Source organism: Astatotilapia calliptera, chromosome 12, assembly GCF_964374335.1.
Source record: "Astatotilapia calliptera chromosome 12, fAstCal68.1, whole genome shotgun sequence".
Lineage (NCBI taxonomy): Eukaryota > Metazoa > Chordata > Actinopteri > Cichliformes > Cichlidae > Astatotilapia > Astatotilapia calliptera.
In genome coordinates this window covers 4576548-4597286 of record NC_137433.1, presented here as the reverse complement: position 1 = coordinate 4597286, position 20739 = coordinate 4576548, and the positions used below count along the sequence as shown (strand labels likewise).

At 43.5% G+C, this 20739-nt stretch overlaps 1 protein-coding gene across 3 annotated transcripts; it reads right to left on the bottom strand.

The window, feature by feature from the left end:
* Positions 1–1909: 1909 nt before the first annotated feature.
* msi1b (musashi RNA binding protein 1b) lies at positions 1910–19669 on the bottom strand. Of its 3 annotated transcripts, none has more exons than XM_026187622.2 (15): positions 19468–19547; positions 19118–19158; positions 18528–18609; positions 18293–18377; positions 13639–13680; positions 12249–12341; positions 9232–9280; positions 8658–8740; positions 8457–8574; positions 7240–7320; positions 6340–6396; positions 5947–6006; positions 5389–5543; positions 3756–3801; positions 1910–3655 (listed from the first exon to the last, which is right to left on the bottom strand). In XM_026187622.2, exons 1-14 carry the CDS (start codon positions 19524–19526, stop codon positions 3760–3762), a joined length of 1047 nt encoding a protein of 348 aa, XP_026043407.1. In that variant the 5' UTR covers positions 19527–19547; the 3' UTR covers positions 1910–3655; positions 3756–3759. The 3 variants fall into 3 exon arrangements, with proteins under 3 accessions (XP_026043407.1, XP_026043406.1, XP_026043405.1); XM_026187620.2 differs by having other exon boundaries at positions 3083–3650; positions 19468–19669; XM_026187621.2 differs by lacking the exon at positions 6340–6396 and having other exon boundaries at positions 19468–19669.
* Positions 19670–20739: the final 1070 nt, after the last annotated feature.

Here is a 20739-nt window from a genome sequence, read left to right as displayed (position 1 = left end):
GGCAAGAAGCCTGAGCAGATACATTTATAATGTTTTACTTCAGACTTGTAATCATGCATTTTTTTTTTGTAATCAATTATTTATTATCGCCTATATAAAAGGAGGAAGTGAAAAAAGGAAGAGAAGGTACCATCAGCTTAGTCTCAAAAGTGACAGAGCAAAATATGACACAAAAAGGTCCACCCTACCCTTTTTCCTCCAACCTCATGTACCCCCATACTCAGAACCCAGATGGTATACGTTAATGCGGTCAGAGAGAGAGTATATCAAAAAAGGAACACATAATGGATACATAAATAAAACATAAATTTTTAATAAACACATTAAAACTCTGCATGCCTCTGTGCTCCATCCCCTACTGCTCATGTATCGTGTACAGGCATGAAATAAAAAAGCTCAACAAGGAAAACAGACTTAAAACAATACACATATATTTCAACTAATTTATCTAGTAGCCTATTACATTCATAGGAATGTGTTAAATGTAATTTATTATTATTGATGGCAATGAAATGCACATTTAAAGCAATAATAAAAATAGCACTGTGCCTTGAGCCAACCCTCATTTCTTTACATTTTGTTTCCAGACCTTCTTAAGATGATCTTTTTCCCAGGTTTTCTCAAGGTTTATTTGGACATTGGCTACTTTTTCAGTCTAGTCCTTGTACCTGACCATTGTCGAAGGAATGCTTTTGTAACCCACTTACCACTGACCCAGCAATCGTCCAAACACAGAAAAGGCACCTTTCTCAAGGGATGAACCAGTGTTCTTTCTACACGAACAGCTTCTTTGTTACTAGACGCCAGGTTAAAAAAATACATAATTTCTTTAGTCAAGTCTACGAAAAATGCCAAATACAACACAGTTTGAGTTATAAAATAGTATTTTCACCAACAAGGTGATTCCCAAAAAGCTTGGGTATATCTCAGCATGGTGTGCAGTGTGTCCTTAAAAAATTCAGCGGAAAGTGGTTAAGTGGAGGATAAAATTCTTGTCACTGATGGATTCTCCTTCTCAGAGCCCGGACCTCAACATTATTGAAGCAGCGTGGGATTGTCTTGACAGAGAACAGAACAAACAGCAGAAGAGCTTTGAATGTCCTCCAAGAAGCCTGGACAACTATTCCTGAAGACTACTTCAAGAAACTATATTTATTAGTTTCAGGTTGGCCATTCTTGTATTTTGCTCGTTTGTGTTGTTGTGTTTGCACATCTCTGTTGCTTGTGGGGCTCGCACACAAGAATTTCACTCGCATGTGCTGTGCCAGTGTGCCTGCACATGTGATGTGACAATAAAAAGTGATTTGATTTGAAATTAGAAGACATCTGCCTCAGATAGTTTAGACTGTGTTGAAGAATAAAGGTAGTCATACCAAATATTCATTTTTAAGCTTGTTGGGATCCTACAAACTCCGTTTATGTACTTTTGTTCCTTTTATGTTTGCACATTTCAATACATCACTGCATCTAATTCTTACATTCCTAATAACATATAAAGAAATGTGTGGCTCAAGACTTTTGCACAATGCTGTTTTTATGGATTTTGTGCAAATTTAAAGCAACGTGGAGTAAAGCTGGTTCTCCTTTAGAGCATATCATAGTAAAGAAACTAGAATTACACATAACATTGGGGTTTGTTTGTTTTTTAAAAATTGAGTAATTTTATAAAAGGCTTATTTTTACTTATTGTTTTGTACTGAAGTTTATTACAAATGATAATTCTGGACAAATGTTAAGACGCACCAATTTTACTCAGCAAAGGCCATCTGCTGTCATGTATTTGTGCCAAATCAAGCCAATAAATGGAGCTAGAAATACAAGATCATTTTCCTTAGAAATAGTAGTTTTAAATGAAAAAAAGCAAGTCTGTGTAGGAAATCAAGAAAAACTCAAACAGGACACAAAAAAGTGGAATGTTTTAAAATAATTTATTAGGAATAAAAGTTAAAAAGTTTTGCTTTCCTCCAAAGGAATAAACACGAGAAAAATGAAAATCAGAAAATGTTACAGTGTTGACAAGATTGTTATAATGCAGTGAAATCAGCATCAGAGTTTGAAATACCATGGTAGCTCGCAGCAGACAGAGCGAGTGTATCAAAATGTTTAAAAACCTGGTATTTTGTAGATGGGGAGTGCTTTTTTATTTTATCGTGTCCGGCCAGTGCAAAATCCTAGTAGCTCTGAAAATAAGTGTTTTGGTCTAAAAACAAAACAAAAGAAATAAGTCACATTGCTCCAGTCTGTGACCTCCAGTGGATATGCAGCGATGGATGGCTGTGGGGTGGGTATGACAGGTAAACAAGAGTTAATAAGACCCCACCTTTCTAAAAGGTTCAACCACCCACACTTTTATATCAATGTTAATGTAATAATAATAATAATTAAAAAAAAGGGTCAGATTAAAATTTCACATTTGCAGCAGAGGTACCCCCCCCCCAAAAAAAAAAAAAACAACAACAAAAAAAACAAAACAAAACAAAACATGGCACATTGGAAACCAATGTGAATAAGACCAAATGACACACAAATATCAACTCATCTTGCAGAGGAAATCAGTCAGAACGCAAACTGTGCACGACTGCTCCATCGTAACAGTCCTTCATTTGCCCTCACAATCATCACGTATTTAAAAATCACAGTTAAAACAACAATATGATAAAGTAAGAAGTCGTGTTTTTCCTCTCCCAACAGGAGTGCTTCCACACCCCTCGTCTCCGAACAGTAGCAAGTGTCGCTCAGTACGCAGCCCCTCACCCGCTCAAGTAAAACTCTGACGCTGCTCCTCAATGTCGTAAGACTCACGTGACGCATCATTTATAAACGCCTGGAGAGAAATACAGTAACAGACAGACAAACTGAAATGTTCTCGACCTTCATGTGAAACTATCAGTCAAGATTGATAAAAGAGATCGTACCATTTCGCCAAAACGCTCCCGCCTCCCTGACGCAAATTTTGCAGAACCCTCTCACCCGCTAACCAGCCGTATTTACAAAATTTTACAAAATTGTACACCTCATGAAGGCCTATTACGTAACAGAGACTAATGACCTTTGTCGTCTGACCATTATTAGTAACGAGTCATTGTTAAAAAACAAAACAAAAAAAAAACTACCAAGATATACACTTTGTGACACATTTGAGAAAAAGTATTAATCCCCAATGTTAAAATTCAGTATGAACTAGTGACAAATATACAGCTTTCCAGTACATTTTACATCTCCTGACCTTCAAACAGCCATCACCTGGAGATTAAACTCCTCCCATCTCAGAGAGATCAGATTAAAGAGGTCAAAGGAACCAATGAATCACAGCCAAAACAGATCATGAAATAACACAGCCATCACAAAAACATATCAGAGGAAAAACACAAAGAAATACAGCATCTGAATGTGTTGCTATTACATGTAGTGATAAACGTTTTTGCTCTTTTTGAGAAGGTTTTTTTTTTTCTTTTAAGTCCCCCCCCCCCCAAAAAAATAAAATTGTGGTGGAGTTTAGTGTGGTGTCTGTAGAGTCAACTGGATGTAGCTGACACCAGGGCAGGTTGGCTACAGGTTAGGCCACCCCAGCCGGAGACGTGGACTGGACAGAGACAGGCCAGATCAGCTCCAAAGCAGCTTCAACTCCTTCCAGCTCTCAGTCTACAGCTCTGCACTGACACACAAACCGGCGGGATTACTCACAGGTTAGGCAGCACGAAGCACTCGTATGTGTTACACTTAAAGGATGACAGCTAGCAGGAGGACTGACTCACACTCTCAGTGATACCCGTTAGTGAAGGCCGTGGCAATCAAAGGGCCCTGTGGGAGCAAGCATGCAAGGTCAGTATGATTTCATATAGCCTAAGAGCTACGCTGACTACTTTTGCCATCTTGGGCTAAAGGTGGTAATAACTGGAGTTGGAAATGTACACACACCAAAATAAGCTGTTAAATGAGGGCCAGATTAATTTTTTTTAAACACCAAATTATAGAGTTGCTGAATCTGCTTCTAATGTTTATTCTTGTGATGTTCACTCAACAAGTTCATTTAATCACTCAACATTTTAAGAAAGGCACTTATTTGCATTCTTGCATTGGCAAATAAGATTAGATAATACCACTCCTGCATCTGTCCATTCAACAGGAAGCAATTCCCACAGTTAGCTTAGCACAAAGACTAAAACCAGAAACCACCATCGCTAACCAGCATGTCTAAACTATTTTTGATTGCTTCAATGAAAACGGTTTAAAAAACACTTTTGTATAAAAAAAATAACATTTTTAATGTGAATTGCTGTTTAGAAGTACTGTTTCCAGTCTCAAGCTAAGCTAGCATGGTGATATATACAGCCTTATAGACTGTATACAAAAGATGGAAGCAGCATCCATGATGTCACTCATTAGTACCACTTTTAAGCCTCAAGATGAACCTTTTAGCCATGACAGACTTAGCTTTGGGTAAAAGGTTGTCAATCGCAAATCATTAGTTAATGAGTGGAGCCTGCTTTACACTCGTTTCTGACCCTGATCATAATTCACTAAATTAACTTACAGCAAAAGCAAAATATACACTAAAGTGACACAGGAGTCATGCTCTGCTTGCTTTTACTGGGAATGTGGATTTAAGGCACTTGCACATTGACTTCAGTAGAGCGGGGCCAATATTGGACTTTTAAGACCGATATCAAGATGTTATTTTTGTTGTGGATTTCTTGCTGTGTGGCAACAGCTAACCGCTAACCACTGTGCCACTTATATCAGGATGTAGAGACCATTTTCTCCCTCTTGGATACACAAAACCCAAACAGAATAACCTAGCATTTGTTATGCGCCCTGCCCGACTCTTCTTGGATCAGCTGGTTGTTGTATTTGTGGGGTCCCAAATGCGTATTACATAAAGGAAATTTGCATTTCTCTCTGGTGGCCAGACTATGCAACCACACAACTCATTTATCAGCCATTATAAATGCAGATACAGATAAATTAGCAAATAGCTAATATTGGCCAACAATACTGGCCCGCAGATAAATCAGTCAGATGAACCGGTTTTTAGACACGGATGCTATGCCCATCTTCTATATACAGTTTCTGTATTTAATGGACAGACAAGAGTGTGATATTGACCTTTTACATAATATCTCAGCCTAAATTATTATGATAATTAAAATATTAGAAGACAAACTGTAGGATAATGCAGTGATGTACCAGTGTTAAAGTAAGCGTTGCAGATGCTACCTGCCTTCACCGGGAAATTAGCTTAAATGTGATTTTTTTTTTTTTTTTTTTTTAAATGAGGACCAACAGACTTGATGTAACAGACAGAAGTTACAGCTTTAGTGATACTAAGAGTCAGACACGACTCAAATCAAAAACTGGAACACATAATTAATGGCAACAGTAACTTACCCCCAGACTATGGCTGAATCCAGTGCTTGGTGCAGGGCTTGCAGCGCTGAGGTAACTGCTGACGGCCGATTCCTGACTGGCTGTTCCATAAAGGTCTGCCATTGGACCTGGGCTGCTTGTACCTAAAAATCCAGCAGAACGAGACGGGGTGGAGCCTGAAAGTAAAAAATAATGACGTCACAATAACGGAGACATCAACCTGTCTCAACTATCATTTTAGTGCCAAGGTTAAGCGAGCAGAGGTTGGATTAATGAAGAGGACTTAACACAGATTAAAATGTAAATCTTCTAACCTGCAGGGAGAGAAAGTAATTTCTCTGTCTCACACTGGATGAGAAAAATCTCATTTTTAGACACACTAGCAGCACGGTTCATTGATTAGCATTAACAATCAGGTGATTCACCACTTATGCCCACACTGACACTTGCAGTTTAGACTAAAACTTGATAATAATTTGATTGCTGATATTTTTTCAAATTGATGATAAGTGCAGCTGAGGATGGTGAGAATAGTATTTTGACCAGATGATGGATGTTGTGTTTAATGTCATTTGGTACCTCTGACTACTGCCGCTGCTGCCGCAGCTGCCATTGGTCCATATGCCGTGAGAGGAATGGCTAAAAAAGGCAGAGAAGAAAAGATTAAGTTAAAACATATGATAGAGCAAATGTTAGATGTAAAAGGAAGCTAACAACTTTCAATAAAGAACTGCAGATTCTAGGATCATTTAACTTAAAACAGGGTCCATTGAGGTCACCAGAGGAGCCCTTTAAACCAAACACCTACTTCTTCCCCCATTACTGTCAGCAATCAGCCTACAGCTAGAAACCAAGGAGGACCGACAAACACAAACATGCAAACCAAAGAGTGATCATGTGTTGGTGCTATTGTGGGCGTGTAGCAGACTGACAACGTGCTGCTTGTAAAGTCCAGAGGAGGGACTGACTGACCTGTGAGCTCAGGGGGGTGGGGTGAAGTCAGAAGGGGAGTCCTCTCTAAGTGGAACTCTAAAACAGAAACATCAGAGTGCTGTTGAGACACACACCACCACTGCCAGCAAGGACAACACACACAAAGCCAAGGGGAGGGGCAAATCACAGGTGAGAGGAAGTACACGCACAGGGCAGGTGCGTGTACTTAAAGGACGGAAAGATGTTTTACAGTCTAAGAAGTGGAGTTAAATGACACACAGTCATCCTGCTGAGACAGCAAAACAATAGAGCAAGAGTTACAGTTTGGTCGTCCAGGCTGATCATTTCAAATCATTCAGAAGAAAGCGTCGCATTTTCTTTTACTGGAATCGTTTCCACATCACTAAAGTTCAATGTCATGCTAGCATGCATGCACACACACACTCAAGCAAAGCAGATGCAATTCCACTCCCTGATATTTACAAGCAGCCATTTGCACTCACTGTGTTTTATATGCTTCCATGGAAACATGTTTGTATTTGTGACAGTGTGTCTACTGGCTGTTCAACGTGACACTACTCCAGCTACTGACTTCATTCAGTTGACTCACTGACACAACACTCCACCTCATTATTCAATACATCCTGTGGAACGTGCGATTTCACACAAACTGGGACCTTTGTGTGAAATTCCCTCCAGCAGAAGGCTGCTGGGAGCAAACTGTGCAAATCAGTTCGGATTATTTACCTGATGTGTCCATTCTTTGTTTTATTAAACATGACCCTGAGCCACAGTCTTAGAAAGAGTCGTTTTAGTGGGCACCAGGCACTTCCAAAGGATGCACATCGACTAAAGATGGCTGTATCTTTATTCCCAGAAATAGGATTTTAAAAAGAATAGTCCTTAGGGTACAAGGAGCATAAAATATATTGCGATTACCAGGAAACTGGTAGGTGTATCCAGGAGTGATGCCAGCATAGCTCCGACTGGTGTAGGTGGCAGTCTGAAAGCCTGGATAACCTGTGGGAAGAAAACTGGCGTTAATATGCGAACTGAGGCGTACATGGGATGTATCCCGAGTGAGGACAATTACACATGTGGTGAAATACTGAACACGAAATAGATAAACAGGAATGCATGCGTGTGTGCTGTTTTGCTGCCCCCTAACAGTGAAGCTTTGTACAATCCGTGACATGCAGGTGTGTGATATCCTACACCTGTGATCTGGATTTCCTCGCAAGGACGGGACTGGGCGGATTTCTGTCATTGTCTTCACTTACACTCTCAGCGGTGCTCATTACTCAGGGAATTTCTTTGTAATGCAAGCTGACACCTGAAGAACCCACCTCAGGAGAACATTCAGGGGAATAACAATAATGTTACCCAGCATTAGCGCAACAGGATAACAAAAGTAATGTAAACATTTTTTTAAATCCTCACCTCAGAGAAAGAATTTGCCACCAAATCCTTTCTATGCACTGGATAATTAAAGAACTGAAACTGAAGAAAGTAGTTCTCAGATTGAACAGCAGGTGGTAGCACCAGCGTGGTTGTCAGTACAAGGGTAAAGGGTGTATTGTAGAGGATAATGTTCACAGTAATGGAGGTTTGAGACCTTTTTTTTCAAAGGGCCATTTCACTCATTTTACAACCCAAGGATCGACTGGAAAAACCACTGGAAAATATTGTCTTTAGCTGTGTGAGGATCCACCCCAGCTGGTGAAGTTACAGGGATGCTGGCTTTAGCTCCAGTCCACAAAAACGTGACTACAGGTGCTACAAATCAGAGGAAACAGTTTTTAAAAGAAGGGATTAAAAGGTGCTATTTGGTTGCATAAATATAAGTGTATTTCAGCCACGTTATTGCGCTCCTTTACTGTACCCCCTGTGACTTTCTAAACTGTACACAAGTGTGGTATTCAAGCTTTAATATGTAAAGTTAACACATGTATTAAAGCGCCACAGAGGTCACAGCTTTTATGAGCTGCTTGGGGGAGAGTTATAAGCTGAAGCGAGCAGCCGGCTGCAGTGGTCAGCCTTCTCCCAGCGAGGCGCCGCGTGACCTTTGAGGAAGCTGGGCCTTTAATGCTGGAGCAGTTACCGTTGGGTTCATGTGCGCCGCCACATCCTTCCTGTCCTGATCGATGCCAACTTACCCAGCATACCGATGCCCAGCATGAAGGCGTCCATCCCATACGGCATCACCCGAGAGCGCCCCCTGGCCGAGCCGGTGGGGGACATCACCTCCTTGGGCTGCGCTTTCTTGCACTCCACCTGTTTTCCAGAAGAGAGGAGAATGATCACACCTTAGTTTCTATGTTGTGCTGATGCAAGAGTGGCAAATCGAGCCCTCGTACCATTTTATTGTTGATCTCGTGGAAGTGGATCTCGCACACTTTCTCCACCACGTCTTCATTCTCAAATGTTACAAAGCCGAATCCTGACGAGCAGAAGGCAAGTTTGTAAGTTAAAAAACAGTAGATCGTAATAATTCACACAATACGCTGGAACTAGACAATAGGCCTTTCTGTACAGTAGTACAGCTAAATAGTGTGGAGTAATTAGTGGTGTAACAGCCGCTTAACACATTGCCCCCCTCCTTCTTTCAATGCTCCTTTTTCTGCACTCATCCTTCCTTCCCTCCCTCCCTTCCTGGCCAGAAGGCCCGGGCAAAGCTGGTAGGCTGTCATAATCGATCAATCCCAGGGTGGGGAGGAGGTGCTTAAGGAGGCTTTATCCTGATCCCGATTAACGGACTGGCTAATTAGACTAGCCCCGTTCGTCTCCTTGCAGCTCAGCCCACAGGAAGGAGGACGATGGGGGGTGTGGAGGGGTTGGAGAGGGATCAATAGACAACCAGAAATGGGTGGGGGAACAGTAGAGGAAAAAAACGAGGAAGAGTTGAGGGAAGGCGGGGTCAGTCCATCTCACCTCTGTGTCTGTTGGTGGTCTTGTCGAACATGAGCATGGCATCGTCGACCTGAGGGGAGACAAACAACACAGTTTTTTACTCAGAGCTCTCTCTCTCTCTTTCTCTCTCTCACCACGCGGCATATTGCCTGACCTCAGCCCTTCTCAAGTTCTGCAGGGAGGCTCAGCAACAGATGGACAGAAAGCGGGAGGAGGGGAGGGGGGAGGCAGAGGGAGGGCTGCAGACGAGCGACAGGTTACAAAGAGGAGGCCGAGGGGGCAAAAACAGGAAGATATGTTGAAAAACTCCACAACAAGCTCACGTACATAACAGGCGATACAAAAAGTTGGAAGCTGCGTTAGCTCCTTCTTACAGAGAGCTAATAAACCACCCACCCTCTGACCCCCTCCAGAGTTTGATATAACCATGGCAACTGTACAAAAAGTCCTTATAAGAAAAAAAAGGGGGAAAAAGAAAAAGAAAGGAAAGTTCAAGCCCAACATCAAATATGCCTTATGAATGATGGGAGAGTGCCAATGACACAAAGAGCACTGCAAAGAGAGAAACACTGACACACACACACACACGAAAAAGTAGCGAGTCACAAGCAGAAAGGTGAATCCATCGGGCAGGTGGCGACTCGATGAGAGGGGAGAGCTGATAGTGAGAGGAATAGCGACAGGTGGAGATGTGGTGAAAGAGAGCACAGAGAGTCCTGTAAGAGGGAGAAAGGGGAAAAAAGGAAAAAAGAGTGGGTCAAAGTGGAAAGGGAGGAAAAAGAGGAGACAAAGGGAGAGGGAGAGGGAGAACAAAGAGGCCTGGAGGCTTTGTTTGTTGGCACAGTCAGCCATAATTCCTCCTCCTCTTCTCCCTTTGACCTCTCCCTCTGGCCCGGCCTCCCTTTATAGAGCAAAGACACAGGTGTCTGTTCGACACACACACACACACACACACACACACACACACACACACACACACACACACACACACACACACACACACACACACACACACACACACACACACAGCGTCTTTTGTCAAAGTTGACCTACTCTTTAGCTCAGTCTCTGCTTTTATTTCTCTCGCTTTTAGTCTCTTCTGACATGTTTATACTTCAGAGCTCCACAAAAACATTTGGTAAGTAAATCTGTGCTCTCGGTCTATAATAAGTTTACTGGAGACAGTCCACAGAGTAATTTGTCATAGTGACATTGGAGTGTCAGTCCTTGCCCAGTGTCTGTGTATGTGTGTGTGAGAACCCACAAGGGCAATTTGCCTACAGAAAGGTCAAAGGTGAGTGAGGAGTGTCAGTGTGCCTCTCAAGTCACTGCTTACTTCCAGCCTGACATTTACTCACTGCCTACAAGTCTCCATCTCTGCACAAAAAAAAAAAAAAAAACCAGCCTTTATTCTGGACACCAGTGGGAGAAACGGCCCAAAGTTACTACAAAGTCAAGCAGAGGAAAGGGTCGGCGTGCAGACTGGCGCAAGTGATTGATGATCAGACTAAAGCAAACAGAAACCCGATGTGGGCTCAAACCGCACATGTCGGCCTTTGGGATGCTATGAAGAAGATCAAAACAATATTTAATGGCGGGAACAGAATTAACTGCACAATATTTCAAACACTGAGCATTTTCACAGAGTACTGCCAAACAATATTCCCCCTCATCCTTCCCCCCCACCTCTCATCTTCCCTGTTATCCCCTGCCCATCCCTCTCCGCACTCCTTTGTCCTCACCAGGACGGGACACAAAAGGTCCAGTGAGGCAGTCTAATCAGGAACTTCCATGGATGGCTGAAGCCTGCATTTCACCGTCCATCCCTGGATATATCTCTCGGCAAAAATTCATCTAGACGCTATGATTGAGGAGGGAGCAACAGAGGAACTCGAGGCCAAACCTTTCGGCACTGGAAATGAAGCAACGCGCGGTCAGAAACGCAGCACCTCAGACCGAGTCTTTGCATCTTTGCTTTTAAAACATTTTAAAGGGCTTGAGGTGCAGACTGAAATCTGCTGGACAAAAAAGTCTGAATGATAACTTTGCACAAGATCCCCGAAAAACTGAAAGAACTGAGTGTGTGAATGTAAACCACACGTATTACATGCGGTCAGTTTCATATCAGAAGACACACTGGATTGTAATTAATCCAGAAACCACCAGTATGCAGATAACTTCAGAACAAACTAGCAAAATATTTGCCCAGCTTTATACAGCAGTATAATGGTCCCCCCCCCGCCACCACCACCGATCAGCACTCACACATACCCCATTTTGACCCAGTTCCCTCTCTTACCCCTCTGCAAACCTCCCTCAGTAAGGCCCTCCCTCCCTTGACGATGCCTTTGTCAGCCCACGGTCTATTTTTCGGCCCCCACGCCTTTCAGAATCTTGCAAAACACAAAACATCTTTAAAAAAAAAAAGTTTTCAAACCCCCCCCCCCCCCCCACTCTCCACAACCAACACACTTATGCTAACGCCGCCTCATCCCTCCTCCCGCAGAACAAAACCCCCTTACCCGCAGAATTACTTGGGGACAATGGACAAGCCGGGTCACCACGGTAACGGGCCAGGAGGGGGTTGTGGGTAGGAGCAGCTGTTACATCAGATTAATTCAGATTCTGATAATCCCTCCTCCTTCCTCTCCATCACCACACACTCACTACAAAACTTTTCTCCCCCTTCCTCACACAACCTCCTCCTCCACTCCCCCCCCACCCCTCGCTCCGTCTTCCAGTCCCCCTAAACTTCGCCTGCTGCTCCCAGAGCCTCCTAGCCTCGTTATTTTTTTCTGTCCTCGTCGAGCCTTTTTTTCTCGCCCTCCTCCCCAGTAACTCCTTCACTCCCAGTCAAGTCGCTTGATTCAAAGTGAAGTTTTTCTCCGAGAATGTGCTGTGAATCTGAACCTGCCGAGCTTGTGGGATGTGGTACTACGGCTTTTCTGAGCTGCTGATTTGTTTCTGCACCGGCAAACTTATGCAAGTCCGTAAGGACTGGCTGGTTTCATTCCAAACCGCGTGGACCCACCACTCACCTTCCCAAACTGGTCAAAGTACTGCTTGACGTCCTCGATAGTCGTGTTCACCGACAGGCCTCCCACAAAGATTTTCTTGGTTCGAGTGACCAACTGGACAAAAGAAGGAGGAAAGAAAGGGCAGCACTCATGAACCAGTTTCATTAGAAATGCATGCACATGGAGTTCAGTGAGAGCTACATTTGATTATAAAGCTGTGTCACTAAAGCTGATCATATGAAGTCATTAAGTGTAATGGTAGAATTATCATCCACACGTTTTCTTTAGGCCGTTTAAGTACACAATACAAACTGCTGCCAGGTTTTACAAGAGCACAGGCCACATGTGAAAGTGTCTGACTGACTAGCCGTAATGACACTAAGCAAGAATGCAACACTCTGTTTTAAAGGCTGTGAATGACTTTCCTCCTCTAAGTTTGATGTCCTCAAGCTGTGAAGATTTAAAAAAAACAAAACAATAAAAAGCCCTGATTTTAAAAGATTCACATGCTAAGGATTCGGCTTCTCGTGTGTTATTCGCTGACCAGCAATTCACAAAATCTTTTAATAAAAAGCAGGACTTCCTGCGTTCCTCCAATCGTGTGCACAGGAAGCATTGGACACCTGTTATTATTTATTTGGGCTTTTTTGTTTCACTTCCTCGCAGTTTGTCTGATGCCAGTGAGCGAAGTGAGTGAGTGATGCTGTATGACGTATTGCTGGCTTTCCATTAGTGAATATATAAAATTTATTCTTAGCAGTCAGTGAGAGAAAACCAAAAGAATAAACTGTTGTTCAATGTTCAATTTCTGTAACTATAACACTACAAATGACTCACTAAAATATAAACATGGGCAGTGTTGTTGCTGTTTTTAATCTGTCCCAGCAGTCCAAAAGGAAAACCACTTTTTTTTTTTACTAAACTGAGCCATCAAACATTCAGAGATTGGACTCGTCAAATTTTGGGTCCTTTTTTTTTTTTTAAAGACCTAAAACAACTAATTGATTGCCAGAATTGCCGACTCATTTTATATACTTCGACTAACTGATTAATTAGACTAATCATTCGAACAGCGCTGGACACCAACTTAAGTCAGGGTGGGACTTTGGAGTACAACAGTAAATGCAAATTTTTAAAAAGAAAAAGATCAGTAAAACTGAAATTCCAGCTATTTGTCAAAGCACAGCTACAAATTGTACATCAAACAAAAGGAAAACAGTTGTTTTGTTCATTATTATAAGGCTCCGCTTGGCTCTGATTTGACTTACATGAACATCATTGCTTTGAAATGTAACACCGACATTCAGGTGAGGGTCTAAAAGGTTTTGTTAACCTGTGCTCACATCAGCATTATGAGGCACTGTCCCAGATACGTGACAGAAAACACGCGCGAGGAGGCCGCTCGACTCACCTTGGGCTGGGCTCTGCGAGGAAATGCGACCTTTGGATCGATCTAAAACAAAGGATATAGAGAAAAGAGGACCTGGTTAGTGATGCGCTGCTATAACCCGCCGCCTTGCCCTGGTGTATTCTGATATCAGACCCTCATCTTTCATTCTTTAGCAAGTCAGCAGAGAAGGTACAACACATCCAGGTTATCCTGTCATGCCTAGCGCACGTGTTCACTAATACCACACAACACTGATGTCTAAAAAACCTGTTTTTCACATCAAACTTGGGCCTCGCTGTACTAGAAAACGTGACGACACCACAACGAAAAATCTACAGATTTCTCTTTAAATCAGAAATCCGAATGCAGACTTTGGCCACTCAAGCGTCGAGTCTTCCAGGTGTGTGATGCCAGTGTGCGTGTTTACGTGTATCAACACTGATGTAGTGATTGCGTCTTATTTTGGCCACACCTCCAGCACGATCAAGTGTATAATAATCTGTACCAGACTCCAGCGAGCGTCTCTTAATAAAGTACTTACAAATTGTTGATCATTTTCCATCAACCAAGACAAAACGGGAAAAAACTCTGCCTGAAAAGGCCGACTGAATCGAAGCGAGTGCGTGCTCTACATTCTTCTGCTTAAGCCACACATTGTCAGTGAGTGTGCAGCGTGTGCGAGGGTGTGCTACTAGTTTGTGTTTTTTTTATTTTGCATGGATTTGCCTGTGTGGTGCAGGCACATGCATCTCTGGCTTGATCGATCGTGTAAATTTCCGTGCATGTGTGTGCGTGTGTGTGTGTGTGAGCGTGCTCGCGCAGGTGGAATGCCTGGGAATGTCCGGCGAACCCCAGGCCTCTCTCGTCACCACCATGTGACATGTGATCTCCTGGAATCTCACACGGACACCACAATCACAAACACACCTCACCTCGGCGAGGAAGGAGAGCCGGAGACGGAGGTCAAGTGTGTCAGAAAGACAGCGGGAGAAAACGAGGAAGGAGAGGAAGACAAAGAGCTGTCAATCACATCGCGCTGACAGCGGACACACCAAGTCTGTTCGTTCGATTTTGGCCTGCTTGTGACGCAAGCGATGACAACAATAGAAACCATTCGACCTGTGTGATCTTTAGGTGGTCTGGCTGGTCTGCTCTGCAGTCCGTCATCTTTACTTCCAGAAAAATAAAAGTGCTTTTTTTTAACTGAGTAACTCATTTCAGATTAATACAACCCCAAAAAACCAACAACAACAAAAAAACCCAAACTGATGTGGACTAACCCCCCGAATGTCACCAAGGTTAAGATTGGAGAGAGAGCCAAACCACACCATGAAGATGCAATCATAGACAGGCTGTAAAATTGGAATTTGAGACCTCTATATTAGTCTATACGGTCTAATAGAGCTAGAGAACAACTAGACTACGCCACACTGTACTGCTGTTACACTAACAGATGGTGAGACAGTACAGCGCTAAGATTAGTCCGTAACCATGAGAGGGTAGAGTTGAACTACAGTAGAGAGCTAGAGCCTCTATGGTAAACCGTGTGCATTTACCAGAGTTTTCTAATGAGAGTCGACATCACCAACGCAAGTTTCTGTCTCTTATTTATTTATTTCACTTTCTTTCTAGAGAGCAGAGTGAGAAGACTATAGGCTAACACTGGAGGATCAGATGCAGAGTCTACTGTTTAGTTTCTATGGTGGCTAGACTACTCTGATAGTCACCTCCGGTCACCAACCCTCCCGATGTCCAAAACTCCTGTGTACATTCAAACAAACAAGACACACACACACACACACAAACACACAAAATCAAACACATGGCAGCACACGGCACATCCGTGGTGAGGAAATTGTGAACATTAAGCACATGAAGTGGCCGTGTTTATCGGACTCATCCCGTTGCCTCAGGTGTTCAGAGTGTGACACAGGAGACCAGCTTCGCTTTCACCTGCTGAACGTTTCTTTCTACTTACTTAAAAACTGACCTTACATGCAAGAAGTGAACTTTACTGGGAAATTCCCAATGCACATACATACTGACTGGACTTTTATGAGGCTGGGGCATCTTGTTCTCAATGATTAACGACTCTAAACAAAATTTGTTTTGTTGGGTTTTTTTGGGTGGGGGACGGCTTTAATTTAAAAAACATTCACTCGTGAGATTTTTATATTTAAAAAACAAACAAACAAACATAAACATATGGGACAGAAATATCATGAATACATGTGAGGCCTCAGAGGTGTAGTTTAGAGAGGAGTCTAACCTCACCGGACTCAAGGTAACAGGGAAGAAGCTGAACGTAATTCCAAGAGAGGTTTATGAAATCAGGGTAATCCCCTTTGACCGGCTACATCCCAGCTATGCAACAGTTGGCCGAGTGTGCTGCCTGTCACAGCCTGAGCTGGGAACGCACTTAAAGCAACGCACCGATTGGGCCGCACTCAACATCTCAGAGGAACAACTCAAGCTTGTTGACTCCAATCCTATTAGTTAGGAGAGTCACAGTAATCACAGACGGGGTTATCCTGCCCCCACCACCACCTCAGTCTTTCCACTCATCTCAGTATGGAAATGGTTAAGCAGGAGGGGGGAGTAGGATAACCCCTAATGCAACTCGAACTAAAAGGCTGTGTGACTTTGTTGTAAAACTCTCCACAGTTGCACCTTGGAGCTGCAGCTGAATGGACACTTTGTCCCACAAAAGGTGTCTTTTGCTTCGGCCGTCACTAACTTTACAGACAGTGGGAAGCCGGGAGGACACCCAGAGGGGCAGCTAGCAGAGCAGCAGTTGCATAAATCACAGTAAGGCCTGCTGCAGCACACTGGTCAAAACCGGACAGCATCTGTCCTTCAAACACAATAAGTACCAATAAATTCCTCTGCAGCACAGTATTCGCTCCTCAGCCTCGCGGCCGAGCAAAGCTGCGTTAATTCCAGTGCTGGAGCGGTTCAGTCGGTCACAGCATGGCACATTCTTTCTGTTGCCACTGGAGAACTTTTCTCTCTCCCTCTCTAACAGGATAACCTGTCTGCATGAGAGAGGGGAGAGGGGGCAGGGTGAGCAGCGGTCTAAAAGGGCTACTCTACTCACCATCCAACCCCTGTGGCTGATCACTGAGCCCTTTCCACACCACACACACACACACAGGCTGCCACGGCACCCCTACCAAAACACCAAGTGCCAGCCACAAGGGGCCCTTCCACGGCCCGTGAGGCTGCGCTGATGCACGAGCTGCGGTGGAGTGGGGGGGGTGTCAAATTAAAGACAAGGAATCATTATCGGTGGAGCCAGCGATGAATTTAATAAGTTGCTTATCTGGAGGATAAACCGTCGGTGTCATGACCTCTTCTCTCTGCGCCTGCAACTGTTTGCGCAGTCTGATTTCTGGTATCCAAGAAATGATTGTAAATGATGTGCATTGTTATCTTCTTTCTTTTGTGACAGAGCCATTCTTCAACTGTGAAGAAAGGGGGGGGGGGGGTCACTATGGAAACAAACCCCATGGTGAGTTAGTGGCGTCCAACCATGATGGTGCTACTTGTCATAGCTGTCGTGCCTGCAAGTGACACTATAGCAGTCGGGCACTTGGGAAACCAACAAACTATGAAGAGCTGAATTCAGCTTAACTTCTGTATCAAACACCCCCAACACACTCCTCCAAAAATGTCACTTTTGAAGTCATAATAACAGAAATGTCTTATTTCTGTAACTTTCTACAGTGAACAACCATTTTTTTCCCCCTTCTTCATCTTCTCCTCGTCCATTTCCTTCTACAACACCTCCACTTATCTCCCAGAGAAGGTGAATCGTGCAGAGCACAAAAGAGGGGAAAGAAGAAATAGGCTTCCCTCATTTCAATACAGTCACTAACCCGCAGCCATTACCACTCCCACTGAGGAGAGAGGCGGGGGCAGCGGTCCCTATGGCGACCAACGGGCCACATTGTTCCCAGGCCAGCCCACATTCATTACTGACAAAGACACACACACACACACACACACACACACACGCACACACACTCACTCTGCAACACAGGCGATTAATACATTTGAAGTTAGAATTCACACAGGTGAAAAAGGCCTGAATGTGCGACTTTCTCGAGGCTACATTCACAGTTTTTCCGTGATCAACAGGAAGCTCACGGGAGTCTGATTGTTGCCGCATTCACACCTTGATGGTTTCAGGTTGCATTTTCTCGTTTCATTGAGAAAGTTTTTTTTCGGGGTCAATTCGACCCCTTGGGGGCAGGAGGAGAAGAAGGGGAAAAAAACCAACAGCAGAAAGGAAAGTCTTGCTTTCCTCTTCCTAGAGGCCAAATCAAAGATTGGCAGTGAATTCAACCCTGTCCAGCCCCCCCCCCCCTTGTTTCTATGGAAATTGACACTGGGTAACATTTTGCCTGTTTGTCTAAAGAGAGCGAGAGAGAGGAGAGAAAGAGCACTTTTTCCCCCCTCCCATGTGTCTCCGCTAACATCTTTGAGATGAACAGGTTCATGTGTAAGGTGTGGCGGCGGGCAGACTCGAGCGACACCAACATGGTGGAACGATCGTAAACACACCAAAAATGGAGCAATGTTACACCTCTGTAGCGGATTATTGGAAAATCCACTAATCAAACAGTGAGCAATGGGATTATCCGGTGGTGGGAAGTAAATACAGAGAACTCACTGTTTTGGAGTCCAACTCGTGCCTGGTTTGAGCCAAAACTTTATCCACGCCAGCCTGATCGACAAAGGTGACGAATCCGAACCCTCTGTGGGCATCAGGGTGGGGGGAGGTGGGGAGTGAGGGAGAGAGAGAGAGGGAAGGCATTACTGACACATGTTGATATGACACATTACGAGGAGCGAGAAAATCGCAGAAATTCAGACAAACTTCCAAGCTCCGGGAACAGCTCCCTCACCTCGAGCGCTTAGTAACTGGATCTCGCATCACCATACACTCCTTCACCTCGCCATACTTGCAGAAGTACTCCTTCAGACCCTCTGGGAATCAAACAAGGCAGGATAGAAGACACAGGAAACAAGTGGTCAACAAGCAATAAGTACTTTAATATCAAAAAGTTAACCAAAGGGGATGGGATTGGGGGGAGGGGGGTGATTTGCCTGCTGAGATTTGTTTCGTCAAACTTCCTGCATTTTTAGATTAAAAGTGACAAAACATAAAACGTGTTCACGTGTCAAAAGAAAATTCAAATCACAAATCATTTCCAATCTCAAGAATTTAACACCTCCCCACCACCCCTTTAATGAGCTTATAAGAATCCACTATGGTATATGTGAATGGGGGCATTCATTCTGAGCGTGTTTGCCACTTCAAAACTAAAAAAAAGAGACAACAAATAAAAACAAGCTGAGTTCATCCCAACAGACACCGTAACAAACACAGCTTTTCCAATAAGTTTGGTTTGGCTCCCTGTGATCCACGCCAGGATTTCTAACGACATGGTGGCATTTCAGGAGAGCTAGTGTTGGAAAAAAAAAAAAGATTTACCTTGTGTTGTTTGCCAGCTGAGTCCACCTATGAACATTTTGCTGCGGAAAAACAGAGAAAATATTTCTATTTAGGCGACACAGTCATCGTTTCTTTTTTAAAAACCTCCGGTGAAATTAATGCGGCACCTCAGAAATGACAAAGTTGAGACCTGGAAAGTTTAACCGTGGAGCTTTTTTTTTTTTTTTTTTAAAGGTGGATGATCAGGGAGAATCACCTCTGATTTTACGCGAGAGCTGTGCGTGTGCGTGGAAGTCCTCTCGCAGGATAGCAGGTTTGTTTCAGAGGTGTGTGTATGTGTGATCAGAGGTGCGAAAGAAAGTTTAAAAAACAAAGTTTTCTTCCATTACCAGGGGTCATGCGGGGAGTCCGCGGTGGACAGGCTGCTCTGGCTCCCTTCCGTCTCCATTCCGTGTCCTCGCGCCGTGTGTGAGTGGGTGCTCTGTGTGTGTGTCCGGGCCGAGCCGTGCGGGAAAACAGGCGGAGAGTGAGTGAGAGAAGCTGGGCGGGTTTGGCCCGGGGTGACAGAGAGGGGAGCGGGCCAGATGCAGGCTGGGACAGACTCCTCCTCCCCCCTCCAGTCAGTCCTCGCTGTTGTCTCTCACTCACGCTCTCTCTCTCTCATCCCACCACCGAGACACGCGGCTACGGAGTCAAAGCTGCTGCCATCACTACCACCGCTTCCGGGAACGCCTTTAAAAATAAAAGCATTGACTGGGTAGCACCTGTACAGTTTTTACCGAGAAAAGTGTTTAGGTCTTTAAAAAACAAAACAAAACAAACAAACAAACAAAAACATAAGGATTGAAAGAAAAAAAATCAAACAAGCATGCCTTTTTCTTCCTGCGCTAAAATCAGCTGATTTCAGTTTTTACGCAGGGAGGAGAGAAATGGTGCAGTGGTTTAGAGCTGCATTATCCTGCTAAAACAACATCAGACGGTATAGATAGCATGCTAACTCAAAGCTAGCCAAGAAATAAGTGGAAGCAGTCCTCGATTCAAACTATTTGTCAAGAGCTACAAATTCTTAACCTTGCACACATTTACTCTACTGTGTATCTACAACCACAGATAGCACATTGAAGGTTTCTGAATCCCTCATAAGTCCCATAGTAAGTAAGTAAATAAAATTTATTTATTAAGCGCTTTTCACAGACAAACAGTCACAAAGCGCTGTACACAAGTATTAAAATAAACAATACAATCAACAGACATTATACACAATGTAAAAGATCAAATGTAAATAATGTAAAAAATATAAAATATGTAGATCAACAAAAGGCTTGTTTGAACAGAAAAGTTTTTAACTGCTTTTTAAAAGAATCCACAGAGTCAAGCAAACGTAATTGTGGTAAACTGTTCCACAGCCTTGGTGCAACAGACTGAAAGGCTCTGTCCCCTTTTGTCTTCAGTCGTGTACGGGAACCAACACACTCTGAGTCTGTGAGCGGAGATGACGAGCAGCAGTGTATTTTATAAAAAGCTTGGATAAATAATCTGGAGCCATTCAGTGCTCTGTATGTTAAAACAAGAATTTTAAAGCGAATTCTAAACTCTATTGGGAGCCAATGTAAAGAATATAAGATGGGAGTGATGTGAACACGCTTGGTAGAGCGAGTTAG

Coding starts and splice junctions, on each gene's coding strand:
- msi1b (XM_026187620.2), bottom strand. CDS start 19,526: ATGGAGACGGAAGGGAGCCAGAGCAGCCTGTCCACCGCGGACTCCCCG. Junction 12,342..13,638: donor CTCGCAGAGCCCAGCCCAAG/GTGAGTCGAGCG, acceptor TCTTTTGTCCAG/TTGGTCACTCGAACCAAGAA. Junction 5,544..5,946: donor AGCAGCGGCAGTAGTCAGAG/GTACCAAATGAC, acceptor TTTTACTTTCAG/GCTCCACCCCGTCTCGTTCT.